Consider the following 16,906-nt stretch of genomic DNA (forward strand, 5'->3'; position numbering starts at 1 on the left):
TCATTGATAACTTCATCCATCTGCAAGATAACTTGTGAATGTTGTACCTAAATTTGACCAGTCACTGACCTTTTAGTTTGAAATGAGAAAGAACCTTTAATATGGGGAAGATGATGCAGAATCAAGTTTGTATTTTGATTTCAGACCCCAAGAAGGAGGCACTGGCCACCAAAGATGAGGATCTGTTTGCTATGATGCAGCTCAGGGCTCAGCAGATCAAGGAGGAAGAGATGAAAGAAGGGAAAGCCAGCGAAGAGGAGGAGGAGGAGGAGCCAAGCAGCGTCTCCGAGGAGAGACCAGCAGATGTGATCAAAGTGAGGATGAGTTCTCCCTATCAATAATTACCACTTTCCCACTGCAAGAGGAGGAATGATGCTTGACTGAATACCCCCCCTCCCCCCCCCCCCCCCCCCCCCCGCTTTAAAGTGGAATATTCTATTAACTATTTATCATAATTTGCAATTTTGCTAGTTGACTGTGTATCAAAGTATTTGTCCATGTATCCCCTTTAACTTCAGTGAGAGGAAACATTTTTACATTTTTGATCAAATTAACATGTTCAATCACACTCAGTAGTAAATCAGACGAATGAAGGATTCTAACACATTCATCTTTATAGGTGGTACATTTGTGGCATTTTGGTATTTGATATTTATATATTTGATGTTTTAAATTTTGCCAGTAGACTGATTTTGCAAAATTAAGTTGGAGAATATATTCCTCCTGTGCTACAAATACACAGCATATTTCTTCAAATGTTGGTTATCATTGATCCTTCCTTTGAGAAGGATTATACTTTTTTTCTCATTTTGTCGGTCATATTATTTTCAAACATAAATACAATCATTCTCAAAATTGTCTTACATGTTTTAATTCAAATCAGGAGGTCGTTGGTTTGAATCCATCTGGAGTATGAATGCCCATGATTTTTTTGTTGTTGCTATGGCTACTACTAAAACACTGCTTAATTCAGTGTTTATTTATGTTGATGAAGGGCAATTTGTCAATCAGTTGTGACGTTTCAATGTCACAATATCACAATATCACACATAAGTAGTATTTTACATCTTATCATGGCAAGCATTAAGTATTCCCTTTGTCTGTCCACCAGTATTCCTTTCTCTGTCCTCTTCAATGATGTGGAGGAAATGCTATTTTCTCATTGATATTCAAACAAATCCAAGTGGAAAGAATATGATATTATTCTGTTGAGGTGTTCATACTTTGATTTCAGGTCTCCCTGAAGGACCGGATGCAGTCATTCAAGGCTAAGGAGGCTGAGAGTGCGGCCATGCCCCAGCCCAAACAGACACCAAAGAAGACTCCCAAGTTTGAGGTCATCACAGACAGGAAGAAGACACCACCTCCAAAGTAAGTTATCTGACAATGGGACCCATGAAACCTAGTATGCTTTCAGATGAAGTTGTTGAAGTAAAGAACAATGGTGACACAATATCTGTATTGGTTAAAATAAACATTACTTTTAGGTGAAGTTATCCAGAAAAGGCATGTTTGCTGAATTGCTTTTTGACCATTTTTGAACAGTAGAACATGTTGTAAAAGATAGGACTTTGTTTCACAAAATGCACAGAAAGTTACACAGGTGGTTCATTCACTTACATTGTTTCCCAGCATCATATGTTTAGAAAGAGACAGATAGATATATACAAACTTATACATAAACTGTATCTTTAATGCCTGTTAGTTCAGGGTACAGTGAAGGTGATTGATTTGCATTCCTCACATCCTTAAAAGTAGAAGAATATGAATTACTCTTCAGTCGTCATGGTGAAGATGTGTATTGTAAAATTGGCTAGGGAATTCTTGCAATCTGATTGGTCAATTGTCATGTAATCATTTCTCACTGACTGCATGCATGTTTTTCTTTCAGTCATACCATTTTCCTTCATCATTGGTCCAATAATTATGGGATGTATGATTTTTTTTCCATTTACCTGATAAGTGGGCCATTCTCAGATTAAGTGTTCAATTCCATGTGAGTAAAACCGAAAAATCAACCACAAAGTAATACATTCAAAGATGTGTTTTCGGAAACTTCAAAACCGGTCAAATACGAAACAAAAAGTGGAACATTCTAAATGATGGCCATTCATTGAGTAAACATGAATTGAAATAGAGCATCATATATGATTTTTGATCACCAATCAGATACGTTACCGCAAATTTACATGTTGTAATGGACTCCTAACTCTGAATTAAATTTATTGTTTTGATCCAATTTCTGTTCAGGAAAAGACATCTGTCCCCCCTAAAGATATTGGGGTTTTTCAAGAGGTAAAGATGTTGTCATCCCTTTGGAATTGGTAGAAATTATTTCTGTGTGGTAGGTTGAAATATGCTTTTTGCTGAAATGAAATGTAACCTTAAGATTCACTTTGTATTTTTAGCAAATTTCGCTTACAAATAAAGTTTCGAATCCCACAAATCATGCAAAGGGAACGATCCGATCTGGAATTTCCACAGGAAACAAATATGAATTGCTTTCCTGGGGAAATAACTATTGAAAAACATCGAATCACCTTTGGTAACGTATCTGGTAAAATATAAGTAATGATTTTAGTTGTGTATGAATTAATAAATATCACCTGTTTAATTATTTACCTCATGAATTGATGTAAAAATGAATGATGTAAGCCCAAATTAACAATTTTAAACATTGTACGTAATATTTAAACTATGAAATGTAGTGGAAAAGAGCCCTAAATGTGAAAGCTGAGTTCTTCATTCACAGAATATTCTCATCTTACGTCTGAATGTATTTATCCATCTGACTATAAATATTCATTAAGTTTTGATGGATAATGCAAACAAGGTTTAAAAAATATATTTTTGCAGGCACTTAGAAGGAAGTAGGTACAGTCTCTATGAACTCGATATGCTAAACAGTTGTTTGACCTATGGTAACGTATTTGGCTCATCCCTTTTAATGAAAATGAATAAATAATTGTTCAACTTATCAATGAATCTTGAGTTGTTCTTCATATGTTGAAAAACACTAGAATAAATATGCAACAGAACACTGAAACTTTTCTCGGAAGCGTTTCATAAACTACTTTTTACTCTTTTAAAGTTTGGTAACGTATCTGGCGTACCGTAAATGAATCTGTCGGTGAAGTTACAGAGCAATTTCTACTGAATATTCTTCATTTGAACATAACTTTAATTTTTTATGGAAGCGTCATTCTATGCAGAATTGTTTTATGAACACTTTGTTTTACATAACATTATTTGTCACTGTGGGTGCCCTGAATTATACGTAACGTATCTGCTAAATCCGAAAAGCAAAAAACTGATATGCTGAATCTTAGCTTCGTCTTGTAAAATAAACGTTCAAAGTTGTTGCATAGAATATGAAAGTGGTTGGGTTTTATAGAATAGAACTTTGGAGTTTATGAGCACACAACGATTTGTTTGTAAAAACATTTACAATTTCTTTTCAGCATTTTGATTATGTGGTAACGTATCTGTCGGAAAACTTGGCATTAAGTGGTGAGACACTGACGCTCAAAGAAAAATCATGTGGAAGTGTTGCTCTTTTTCACCTCTCTGTCCTTTTGGTGTAAGAATATAATCCTGAGGTCCAACAAAACGAAGCATGTAATGTGTAGGGATGAATTTTGACCAGATTTGATCCCCAGAAAGCACAAGACCAATGAGCAAAATTCGGTCACGTATCTGGGGTAACGTATCTGTGGTAACGTATATGGTCGATCATATTATTATGAGAGCGATATCTACCAAATATTTCTCACTTTTACTAAACTTTAATGTTGAATCGATGCGTCATTCCGAGGGGTAATGTATAATATACAATTTGTCTGACATTGCAATATCTGTCGCAGTGGGTGGCGTGAAAAGTATGTAACGTATCTGCCCAAATAAAAGTGTAGAAAACCGATATTTCAAACATTGTACCGTATTCTCAATAAAGAGCTGTTGCACAAAAAATCTAAGTACTTGCAGTGTATGAAGTATATCCTCAGGGTTTCATATACACAGGGTCATTGCATAGTCTTGTTATTTTCGCAATGCTGTAACACTAAAGAAACTGGTAACGTATCTGGCGGTGAATTTGGCGACAGGTTTCAAAAGGCTATAAAAAAAGAAGTCAATAAAAATTTTGGAACTTTTTGAGTATTGTGATTAGCACATATGATATGCTCATCGTCCATGAAAATGATATTTGGAAAGTGTGTTTGTGGACGGAGAGGAGCAATAAAACATAATTCTGAAATAGCCGGCGACACTGCGTTTTGGGGGTCTTAACGAAGTTTAACAGCAAAATTTTATACAAAAAGGCAGACAACCGCATTTGATCGTGTTTATTTTTAACAAATAAAGTCCTCGTGATATATTATAAACATTTAAATAGTATCTAATAGGTTTCAGGGAACCGCAAACTGTCATGGAATGTCGGCGACACCAAAATTCCGTATTTGAACGCTTTTACTGAGAATGGGCCAAGTACCAGATGCATGATTTTTCCATGCATCCAGTATAAACTGCTGTTAGCATACAGTGTAGCCACAATTTTGGAGTTTTCAATACACTTTATAAAACACATAACTCACTGTTTCATCTTTTTTTGTCTTTTTGTCTTTTTTTTTGGGGGGGGGGGGGGTTCGTGTTTTTTTTTTTTCTGTGGGTCAGTAGGAATTGTATATACACAGGTACCTACTTGGCTGCACCTCATGGGTTCAAACAATTCAGAGGTACTTTGAGTACATAATTCTTATCAACCCATTCAAATATGTGAGTCGTATGTGTGGTGATAAATGCAATTTGCATTCCTTTTCTCTTTTACCTATGTTTCCAGAGTTGAATCAAGTGAGGAAACCAAAGAGAGTGAGGAAGAGGCTGACCAACTTGCTAGCCTGAGCCTCTCAGAAAAGATGAAGATGTTCACTCAGATCTCTGCTGCCAGGAAGAAGGCTGTGGAAGAAGAAGCCTCCAGGGTCAAGTCCAGATCGCAGAGGTTCCACCGGACGAGGGGTAGAGAGCGATACCAAACCCAGCCGGTGACACCGGAAGAACTCACCTCAGCCTCATCCCTTGCCAGAGACATGGCAGCGCAGGCAGAGAAGGAGCAGAGAGAGGGGGAGGAGGAGAAAAGCAGCGAGGGAACTCCGGAGAAGAAGGATGAAGATATCGCAAGGGAAATCAAGAGGGAGGAGATTGAGGAACCGATGGATACGCAGGAGAGGATCCGAATGGAGATTCAAAAGGAGAAGCTGAAGGAGAAGGCAAAGGAGGAGGAGTCTGCGGAGTCGGATGACAGCCGACTTCCGTCGATGGCAGAGGAGGAAGAGCAGCCTCCAGATATTCAGGAGGATGAGTACTCCAAGTTGTCACTGTCTGAGAAAATGAGACTCTTTAAAGAGAAATCAGATTCACCCACAGTGCCACCGCCCAAGGTGGAACCTCCAAAGAGAAAACGTCGCAGTGAGTCGCGGTTCAGGACGCAACCCATAACAGTTGAGGAGGTGAAGAAGGCAGCAGTTTCACCACTGGCGAAAAGCTTTTCACGCCCTCCCAGTATGGAGATCTTGGGTGCTCTTCCCCTAGCTGGACAAATTTCATTAGTCTATGGAGACAATTCTACTGGTGCACCCCCTCCAAAAGCAAGTGACAAAGATACAGCAGAAGTCAGAAGGGGCTCCACTACAAATGTTCCCGAACCAAGCCCGACAAAATCAGTACCCAAGGTGTCGGAAAGTTCAGCTAAGCCCCAGTCTTACAAGGAAAGCGTCAAGAAGCAAAAGAATTTGGCTGCTCTGATTGCGAGTGAAATCAAAGAGACATCACAGACAATTGATGGTGAGCAAGATGGGGATGCATCTCATCCGAAATCTGAGGCAGTGGATGAGAGCATCAAGATGGCAAGGTTGGGTCTTGAGATGTCATCGCCTGTTGACGAGGAAACAAGTGTCCATGGAACCTCCCCCACTGAAAAAACAAAGAAAACTCCATCTCTGCCAGAGAAGAAGGTCAAATCACCGCAGTCCTCACCCATCCCGCAGAAGAGGACCGCGAGTCCAAAGAAGCAGTCCAAAGTCTCAAAGGGCAGGGAACCCTCTCCGACATCCAGTCCTGAGCGGAAACCCAGCAAGCCCCAGCCACACCCGAGAAGTCCTCAAAAGATACGCCGCACCAACGGAGCTTCAACGTCCCCTCAGCTCACCAAAGACGCATCGCCCACCTCGTCCCGCAAGGCACCCTCATCTCCCGCCCCACCTCCGAGGAGATCCAAGATGGGTTCGCAGGCATCAATGAGGCACCAGGACTCCAGGGATGGAGACATTTCAAGTGGTGGTGAGGAAGGGAGGTGGATGAAGAATGGCACCGCTGCACCGTCGTCCTCGGAGCAAGCTTCTCCACAGAGGGACAACAAGGTAAGAAGGGTCTTTGGTGGTGCTGTTCCAGTGTGTGGGTAGTGATAATATTGATGCCTTATTTGCAAGAACCCTACATCATTTGTTATGAGCATTTAGGAGTTGAAAAATGCGTCATCACATTTCCCATATAAAGATATAATCATAAGAGGAAGATTACTGTGTGTAAAATTGAGTTTGCTGATCTAATAAGTTTTCTAACTTTTAATCATTTAAAAAGAACATTTTCCTTGCGGTGAAGTAGGCCAGATATGTATTGATTTAAAGCTAAGTACAAGGTGAATCAATGTCTATCCTTCCTCTCCTTTTCCCTGATTTTTATTGTTTGTTTGTTTGTTGTTTGTTTGTTTGTTTGTTTGTTTGGTTTTCTTTTTTTTTCTTTTTTTTTCTTTTTCTTTTTTTTTTTTTTTTTTTTGGGGGGGGGGGGGGGGGGTAATCTAAATATCTTGTTAGTTAAAGCCAGAATGAACACACCTCATCACACACCAGCATTGAACAAACTTGTGTACCAGAGTTGACACTGTAGGGATATTTCCAACAGAGGGCGACAAATGTGTGGCCTGTATTTGAGTGCATCAGCACCAACACCACGAGATTCATACTGTAACTTAACCTGTTGAGGACGAGTTTTGAGTATACTTGGGCAAGTGTCTGTGGGTAAATGAGTCTTGTAGTAAAATCAGTCCATCTTCAATGAGTTAGATTTGAACTCAAATGAGCTGCCTGGAAGTACATTGTATTACCTATCACTTCAAAAAAGCTGTTCTTATAAAGACTTATAAAGTAGAATGTCAAACACTTAAACTGGAATAGAACTTTGCATTTTTAATTAGTCTTTTTTTTATGGATAGCAACATTTTCCCAACTTTATTTGAGTGAAATTAAGTAAGTTAATGTGTGTGTGTGTGTGTGTGTGTGTGTGTGTGTGTGTGTGTGTGTGTGTGTGTGTGTGTGTGTATGTGTGAGTGTGCATGTGCATTATTAACCGTTTTGAAAAATTTTGGATTTGGCCCTTCTTTTTGTTCTTGGATAAAGACATGTTATACTGATATTAGCAGCTGTGTAATGAATGAGGGGTTTTCAACCGGTTATTTTAGAATAGAACGGGGTGTGCGTCAGGGTGACCCATTATCACCTTATTTATTTTTAGTAGTTATTGAAATTTTGGCACATGCTTTGAGAAATGAGACTACTTTGAGAGGGATTGATCTTGGTGATTTTGAAGTAAAGCAGATACTGTATGCCGATGATATGACAATTTTTATAAGAGATAAAGAGTCAGTTAGGTTACTACAAAACTTATTTCAGATTTTTTCGGAAGTCAGTGGTTTAAGGGTTAATATGGATAAAACGAAGGTTTTGATTATTGGTAAGGATGAAGAGAATGTAGCACAATTTCAGTTTGGAAGTATAGTTACAGAAATTAAGATTTTAGGGATTACATTTGCTTTAGAAAGGAAGAGAATGGAGGAAGTTAATTATAAAGAAATATTAAGTAAAATTAAAAGACTTTTAGGTTGGTGGAAGCAAAGAGATCTCACCATCATGGGGAAAATTCACTTACTTAAAACTTATGCTTTATCTAAATTGATTTATGTGGCGTCATCCTCTGTTGTTCCAAAATGGTTATTTGATGAAATTCAAAAAAGTTGCTTTGATTTTGTGTGGAAGGGCAAGGATCGCGTCAAACGAGCCATTATGTATCAGGATTACAAGGATTGTGGATTGAGAATGATGAATTTTGAATTGTTTGTGAAAACTCAGAGAGTGATGTGGGTAAAAAGACTTTTGTATGGAGAACGAAATATGAGTTGGAAAGTATACTTTGATCACAGTTTTAAAGCTGTAGGAGGTAGAATTTTATTTCTTTGCAATTATGAGACTAAAAAACTTTCACTTAAGGCACCATCGTTTTATTTAGAAATGTTAGCTGCCTGGGAAGATTTATATAACTGCAGAAGTTTTGAAGAAGGGAAAATTAATCCAATTATATTTAATAATAAAGATTTTTTATTGAGAGGGAAAATGATATTTAATGCAGATTTATATGAGCGGAAGGTTTATCACTTAGAACAATTATTTGATAAACAATCCATAAGACCAATTAGTTATTTTCAAAGTTTAGGTTTACAAAGTGAAAATATTGCTTATGTATGGAGTTTTTGTGAGTCCATTTTGAAAAGTGGGAAATATGATGGAATTTTATGCAATTGGTATGAAGTAGATGTCAGTGATTTTAATATACCTTTAAAGTTTTTTGGTCAAATTACAGATTTAAAAAAGATACAATCCAGGAAGATTTATTCACATTTCGTGTCTCTTTTAAAGCAGTCTTACTGTTTAGAAATTAGAGATGGACACCAAAAATTTGTTTTCGCTGATAAAAGTATGAGAGATATTTTTATAAGGCCCAGAAGTTCAACTCTAATTGGAGACTTAAGAGAATTTCAATATAAGTTATTACACGGGGCGATTTATACAAAGGAACAGCTCCTAAAATTTGGTTTTGTGGCTGATAATTTATGTTCCTTTTGTGGAAAAAGCTCTGAAACTTACTCGCATTTATTTTGGAACTGTGAAAAAGTTAAATCTTTATGGCATGATTTCATTGAGTACTTTCAGTTAGAAGAGTTACGTAATTTAGCTTGGCGGGATATACATATTGGTTTAGAAGGAACTTCTCACAGAATCAAACTGTACAACACTCTTATTCTTATAGTTAAACATATGTTATATAAAGCGAGGTCACAGTTAATAACACCGACATTGGTAGAATTAAAAAAGGCATTAATGCAATGTCGAAAGGAAGAGAATGATATTGCCATAAGAAGAAATAAACCGGGTTTGCATTTGCTGAAATGGGAATGTTTAAAAAATTTGTAAAGGATTAGTTTATCTATGCACCCGTACTTCTCCCCTTTTGTGTGTGTTTGATTACTGACTTCTTTTCTTTATATATATTTGAGTTCAGAGATAAGTATTGTGTATATAAAATATATATATATGCAGGTATGTGGATATGTATATTGTGTGTATGATATGTGTATGTGCATGCATGTATTGTGTGTATGCAGCATATATCCTAAGCATAATTAGCATAATTATTATGTTCTGAATGCGAGCAGAAATAACTGTGTGTTGTGGTGAGTGAATGTGTGTGCAGGGGGTGTGGAAGTGTGTTTAAGTTGATGTGTGTGTGTGTGTGTGTGTGTGTGTGTTTAAGCGGATGGGTGTGCAGGGTGGGTGTGTAAATGGGTGGGTGGATGAAAGGTGGATGAGATGAGAGGTGGATGAGAGGGAGTGTGTCTGTCTCGGGTAAGGAGGTGGATGTAGTGTAGAGGGTGGGGAGGTGGTTTAGAGATGAGAAGGACGTTTTTTTTGGGGGGAGGGGGTTTTAAAGTTTAAAGTTATGAGTAGTTGAGGGTTGGGTATGGTGGAAAGGTGGGAATGAGGGTGGTTTATGTTGTTGTTGTTGTCATCGTTCTTTTGATATAATAGAAATTTCATTTCCTGTTTTTTTAGTGTTTGGCTAAATTGCTCACAAATGCATATATGAATTCTGCTTGTTTGTTTTGTAGTTAAAAAGGAATGATCGGATAATTCATTCTATTTCCTCTCTTCTGTTTGATATCTGCCTTAAAATGAATTGAATGATTATTCTTGTTTTATGGACTATGGATTATGTCTCATAACTGTAGGAATATCTACATGATTTATGACAGATATTATGTAGAATGTGTGTAATTTTTTTTGAATTGTTATATTCTCAAAGGAAATGGAATTAATAAAAAGATCACTGAAAACAAAAAAAAATTATGTAGCAAAAGTTTTAGAGAGGTGATGATTTAAAACAGCTATATATATTCAGGACTGGTTGCTTAACAACAGATATGGTGTCTTAAAAAAATACAAATAGAAGAAAGAAAATACATGCAGCCAAAACAGAATTAAGGCTACTGGATTCAAGAAGAATGAGCAAAAGAAAACACAAAAGAAAAAGTCATTTTAATGGTGTATCACAAGAGTTTCTTTGTTTTTCACCTAGAGGATATCTCAGAGTTTACTTTGTATGTTTGTTTTCTTTTTGCTTATCTATTGTCTTAATCTGTGATAACCATCCAATATAATTTCTGTCACTCCAAAGGCGGACCAAATTACGGAAGATGAATCCAGCTCGGGGTCGGAGCCAGAAGTGCGAGCGCGCGTCTCACCTGTTACGGAAGAACACGTCGCCATCATCAAGAAGAAGCACGCGCAGAGAAATGGAGCAGAGAAGCGGGACAGGTAAGTCCAGCTGTTTGTTTGTTTACTGATTGAATTAGTGTGTATGTTGAAGTTTTTTTCTTTCTTGTGTGTGTGTGTGTATAAGTTTGTCTGATGGTGTTCCCACATGTTTGTGTGCTTATGCGTTTGTGAGTTTTGTTCTTTTCATTTTGAATATTTTCCATGCTTTTTATGTTGTGTGTATTGTGACATCCTTGCATGAATTGTGGTACTTCTTTCAATGTGTGTTTTGAATAGCAGGGTTAAGATTGATTGCTGAAAATTCTTGAACTTTTCTGAGCCAGTGGAAAATGGAAAATATCAAACTTCTCAAATGCTATAGATTGCTATGGAAACAGGGAACCATAATTATTGAACTGTTTCTAACAAGAGATGGCGCTCTACACCTACTGTATGAGTCCAGCAATCTGGCACACAACAGTCTTATGTATTGATGTGCTTACTGTGTGATAGGGAGGTAAATATACAAAGAGCTGAAGTACATGAAGTTTTTTTTATTGTCAATTTATTTGTTTATTTATTTATTTGCTTATTTATTTATTCATTTTATTATCTAGTTATTTATTCTCTGCTGATGATTTACAGGCAGGAACATAGTTGGAAACATTTTTATCAGTGTAATTTCCCTATTGTGTTTTCCAATCTCTTACACTTTTGTGCTTTCCAATAAAGAAATAATTGTATTATATCAATTTTCAGCAATTTCTCCATTGCATTGTGAATGCCACTGTCTGTATCATGTGTGATAACATGATATGGTGAGGGAGAAACTCTTGTGCAAACTGCTTTTACCACACAAAAGTAAAATGATCCCCAAAAAGTTTGTCTGCTTATGAGTGTTTGCAGATTTCTGTGAACAGTGATGCTTAGCAAATGGCTATTAAATGCGTCTCATGCCTAGCATTTTTATGCCTCCGCCCGAAGGGTGCCGGAGGCATTTTTCATTACTATCAATATTATATGTGTCCAGGGTTATAGATAAATTTCATTTGTTTTGTATACATGATCTTGAGTTGGAGAATGTAGCCAATTGGAATATTACAGTCATAGTTGCAAGAGGCAGCATAACAACATATAATTTTTTTAAGTTGTAAATTGTAAAAGGCATATGAAAGAGAAAGAAAAGGAAAATGCTGAGTAAGAAAACAAAAACAAAAATATAGGATAAAACAAAATAAGGCAAAAGTCATGATAGCAATAACAACAAATGGAAAAGCTTGAGATATAGAGAAAGGGGTAGAGAAATAGTAAATGGTCAATAAAGTGAAATGAATTAAAGCAGAGGAAGACAAAAGTAATGATTACAGTACCAACAACAACAGATGAGATAGCTGGGGGGAGGGGTTTGAGAAAGAGAACATTCAATAAGACAAAAATAGTGATGGCAATATGAACGACAACAAATAGAAAAGCTTGTGAGAGAGAGGGGGGAGGTTGAAAGAGAACAATCATGCAATAGAATTCTCCAGTGTCAATTTCAATTTGAACTGAACCCTGTGATTCACTGTTTGGAGATATTACAGTGCTGAAACCCCCCTTTGTTTGTTTGTTTGGTTTATTTCTGCATTTTCTTTCTCCAAATACAATTGCAAATGAAAACAAAATGATACAGATACATACAAATCAATACAAAAAAAAAAATCATTTGCGTAACAACATTCAGTCTGAAGTGGCATAATTATGAATCAAAATAACATATTAAGGCTTACTGTATCTAATAACAAAGGAGAAATCAATACAGGGGACCGTCATCATAAGCAGAGCTTGACGTGGATGAGGCCCTATCTGAATATGTGATACCAATGTAATACAACACCAATTATATATGTACTCATAAAACTCTTAATCTTAATACACAAAACACATTTTGCTACAGAAAAAAAACAGAAAAGAAAAATAGTGACTTGGCGCTTTAGAACAAGAAAAAAAAAACAGCACGCAGCACCATTGACTGCTGCATGGTATAGTAGACAATAAGAGTGTAGGTGTGTGCGAGTGACAGTGCGTCGTGTGTGCAGGTGACAGTGCAAGAGAGAATAAAGGCTGTAGCATGCCTATTTTGGGGGTAAGGTATACGCTTTAATGAATGTATGCAATATCATTATCAAAGAAAGGAAAGGAACGGGAGGGAATGAAAAAAAAACACTTTGCATGGATCAGGGCTTACTGAGAATTCAGAAAAAAAAGAAGAAAAAGTACATTGATCAAAAACTACTAACTGGAGACATATTTCAATAATAAATACTTTTTTAAATGAGCTTTAAAGGAAAACAGTGAAGTACACTGCTTTAATTGATCAGGTAGGTTATTCCAGACATCGGGACCGTAATGTCTAATTGATTTCTGAGCTAAAACAGTTTTGGGGTTTACAAGGTGAAAATCTGTCGAACGGCGAGTTGGATATGTGTGTATATTCGAATTTAAGTGAAAAATATTATGAAATAAAGAGGGAAGTTGATTTGTTGCATACTTGTACATAAATATACCTGTTTGTAAAATGTGGATGTCCTGAAGCTTCAAAGTATGCAAACGATGAAATAAAGGATCTGTATGAGATAAATATGTGGAATTAGTAATAATACGAATAGCACGCTTTTGGAGTAAATACAATGAATTCAGTTTAGTAATACTACAATTTCCCCATACAATATTTGAATACAATATATGAGGCAAAATTAAAGAATTATATAAAATAATCAGGGATCGTTCTGATAAAAGATCTTTCAACTTCCAGAGTACACCAATATTTCTTGATAGGGTCCTTTGTAAACAGGATATATGTTCGTTCCATGTTAAATGAGAATCGATTGTAATGCCTAAAAATCTAATAACCTGTTTCTCGCAAAGAGAAAACCCATCAATTGATATGTTGACATTAAGATCCTGTGAGTAGGGTTTTCTAAAATAAACGAAATTTGTCTTATTAACATTCAAAGATAACTTGTTTGATTTAAACCAATTCAATATATTCAATAATTCAGTGTTCAAACGATTAACAAGTGTCCCTATATCATAATCTGATGTAATAATGGATGTATCATCAGCAAAAAGTATAAAATTCAAAGATGGAGAAGAACCTATAATATCATTTATATAAATGTTAAACAACAGAGGCCCTAAAATGGAGCCTTGAGGTACCCCACATTTAATATCAAGTTTGTGTGATTCATAAGACTGAAAACTAACATACTGTTGACGGTTTTGCAAATAATTTATAAACCAGAGCAGAGCGTGACCTCGTATACCATACGTATTAAGTTTATGTATCAATACTTCATGGTCGATGGTGTCGAATGCTTTCGACAAATCCATGTATATACCTATAACATGCTTTTTATCAGCAAAAGCTTCAATCATTTTATCATACATGTGAGCGATTGCATAGTCAGTAGAATATCCACTTCTAAATCCAAATTGATTGGGTATCAATAAATTATTGGTTTGTAAAAACTGATATAACCTTTTATACACAATTTTTTCAAGAACTTTGGATATACTTGGTAATAATGAAATTGGTCTATAATTACTCATTAATTTAAAGTCATCTTTTTTATGAATGGGAATAACTTTTGCAAGTTTGAATGAGTTCGGAAAAATGCCTGTTGAAAGAGACATATTAAATACGTGAGTTAGAGGGCTTGCAATGTAAAAGATTATTTGTTTCAATAAATGAACACTAAGACCATCATGCCCACTCGATTTAGTTGTTTTCAGATTCTGAACAATATTGATTATTTCATGGTCATTGGTAGGCGTGAGAAATAATGAATTTTCACAAGGATTGGGTAAATAATCAGTAAAATGTGTATTACATGAATTCATATTAGATGCTAAACTAGGACCAATATTTATAAAATAATCATTAAATGAATTGGCAATTGTGGTAAAATCAGTAATTTCCTCATTGTCAATGATGATAGAGTTGGTAGTTTCTTTTACCGTCTTTCCCATAAGAGCATTGACAGTTTTCCACAATGAAAAAAGATTATCCTTATTTTTTTCTATATTAGTTGAATAATACAATTTTCGGGACAATCTTATTACTGATGTTAATTGATTTCTATATTTCCGGTATTTCATAAATGAGTTATTTCTTTGATTCTTTATTGCTTGCTTATATAACTTATTACGGGTTGATATAGACCGCATAATACCTTTGGTAATCCAGGGTTGTCTATTTTTCTTTAAAGGTTTCCGTTTAACCAAAGGAATATTTCTCTGATAATAATACAATAATCTGCTGATAAATTTTTCATAAGCAGTATCAGCATTGCTTTCATCAAATACATCGTCCCATTCTTCCTGCGCTAAATCAAATATCAAAGAATTTATATTACTTTCTGTTTCCTTATAATACATTTGAGATTTTTTATTTTCAAAATACTGTTTTATTTTCAAAGAACTATTGTTGATGGTAAAAACAGGTAAATGATCGGATATATCATAATAAAATATACCATTTGTAAATTCTGTGTTTATTACATTTGAAAATATATTATCAATAAGAGTTTTTGATGTACTAGAAATTCTTGTTGGGTTGTTGATATGTGGTTGAAATGAGAAAGTTGCTAATAAACTTAGCAACTGCATTGTATGATTATCAGAATTATTTAAAAGATCAATATTAAAATCTCCCATTATAAAAGTGTCTTTCTTTTCCTGAGAAATAATACTCAGAATTTGATCAAAACTTTCTAGAAAACAATCAATGTTATTTCTTGGGGACCTGTATATATTACCTATTATTATATTTTTTGCTTTACTGTTCACAATTTCAACAAAAATATCTTCCGTACCCTCGATATGTAAGTCATGCCTGACTTTTATATCAATGTTATTTCTAATGTAGAAAGCAACCCCACCTCCCTTGCCTAAGTAACGATCAGAACGATACATTCGATAATGCTCTAAATTAAACATTGGTGGTGAATTTGTATTAAGCCAAGTTTCTGATATGCCAATTATACTAAATTGAAAATTTTGTAAAGAGGAAAGAAATGATTCTATGGAATCAAAATTCTTATTTAAACTTCTGGCATTGATGTGAAGAAGACTAAACAAATCCAAAAATGATTGAAATTTATTTTGTTTTATGAGTGCATTAAACTCGGCAGTTGTGTAATAAGTACTTTCGGAGTCATTCAAACTTTGATCATCAAAGATCATACCATGAGGGATCATTGTCGGTGTGGGGGTATGAGTAGAAATTGAAGGGTTGTGGGAAGAGGTTTGAGTGCAAGTGCAGGTGTCTGTGTGTGCATGTGCGCTGAGCGTGCGTGCGTGTGCATTCATCTAGAGTGTATGTGATAAAGAGTGAAGCGTCTAAATTATTTACTTGAAACTAGAGTCACCGTATACAGAACTAGAAAAATATACAATGTCTGGAATATGCGGGAAGAATTAATGGGTAAAAGAAAAACCTACAACAGTATTTGGCAGTCTGCCAGGGGTACCAAAATGGGTAATTATATACAGCAAATATTATCTAAATAATCACTTTTTATATATTTACGAGAAAAAAAAAACCAAAGTGATTGCGAAGAGAATCCCGATACATACGAGTCTCATTGAACCCAGAGTGATTGAGCAAGAAGATGACAGGAGCAGTGACATTGGTGTATTGACCAAAATTTAAAAAAAAAAATCCAGCTGGTATAAAAATCTCAGCTCTGGAGAGGTACAAAAAAAATGGAATTTAGCAGTAAATAGCCTTGTGTGAAGTACTGAAATTATTGTGAGCTATTACGAAACCAAAGGAGCTAACAGTATACAACTTAATACGGTTAATGAACTTAGAGAAACTTGGTGGGCTTAAAGTCATTGGACAAGGGTCGTCGTACTGGACTAAAATTCCCGTGCATATTTTTTATTATCTTTCAAAAAAAAAAATCAAATTTATGGCAGTTAAACCAAATCGGTGTTTGCAGCACCAGGGATAAAATAAACGCACTGACATATTCATGCAGAAACATGCTGTCTTTAAACACTGTGAAAGTGCTAGTTGTTTCATTACTCTCTTTTAATAGAGGGTCACACACTCTTTTAATAGAGGGTCACACACACACCTTGGTGAATCAATGTCCGCTCCAACATTGGATTTCAGCCAGACGTCATAGAGCGAATTGGTCGGAAAGGACAGAGAAAGTCATGCCCTCTGTTCTACTTTTCAAACCAGTGGTCAGTCACTTGGCTACTGGCCACTGCTAATG

General features: G+C 35.8%; 1 protein-coding gene across 1 annotated transcript in view; it reads left to right on the top strand.

Moving 5' to 3' along the window:
- The window catches only part of LOC139717024 (uncharacterized), a 325,336-nt gene that overhangs the window by 216,727 nt on the left and 91,703 nt on the right, over nucleotides 1-16,906 (top strand). Inside the window, exons 11-14 of the mRNA XM_071628540.1 lie at nucleotides 145-314; nucleotides 1,235-1,371; nucleotides 4,838-6,413; nucleotides 10,558-10,697. Coding sequence (XP_071484641.1) covers nucleotides 145-314; nucleotides 1,235-1,371; nucleotides 4,838-6,413; nucleotides 10,558-10,697 — 2,023 coding nt within the window. The remainder of the gene's footprint in view (nucleotides 1-144; nucleotides 315-1,234; nucleotides 1,372-4,837; nucleotides 6,414-10,557; nucleotides 10,698-16,906) is intronic.

Source organism: Diadema antillarum, unplaced genomic scaffold, assembly GCF_040938485.1.
Source record: "Diadema antillarum isolate AM-2024a unplaced genomic scaffold, OU_Dant_1.0 scf00000071, whole genome shotgun sequence".
Lineage (NCBI taxonomy): Eukaryota > Metazoa > Echinodermata > Echinoidea > Diadematoida > Diadematidae > Diadema > Diadema antillarum.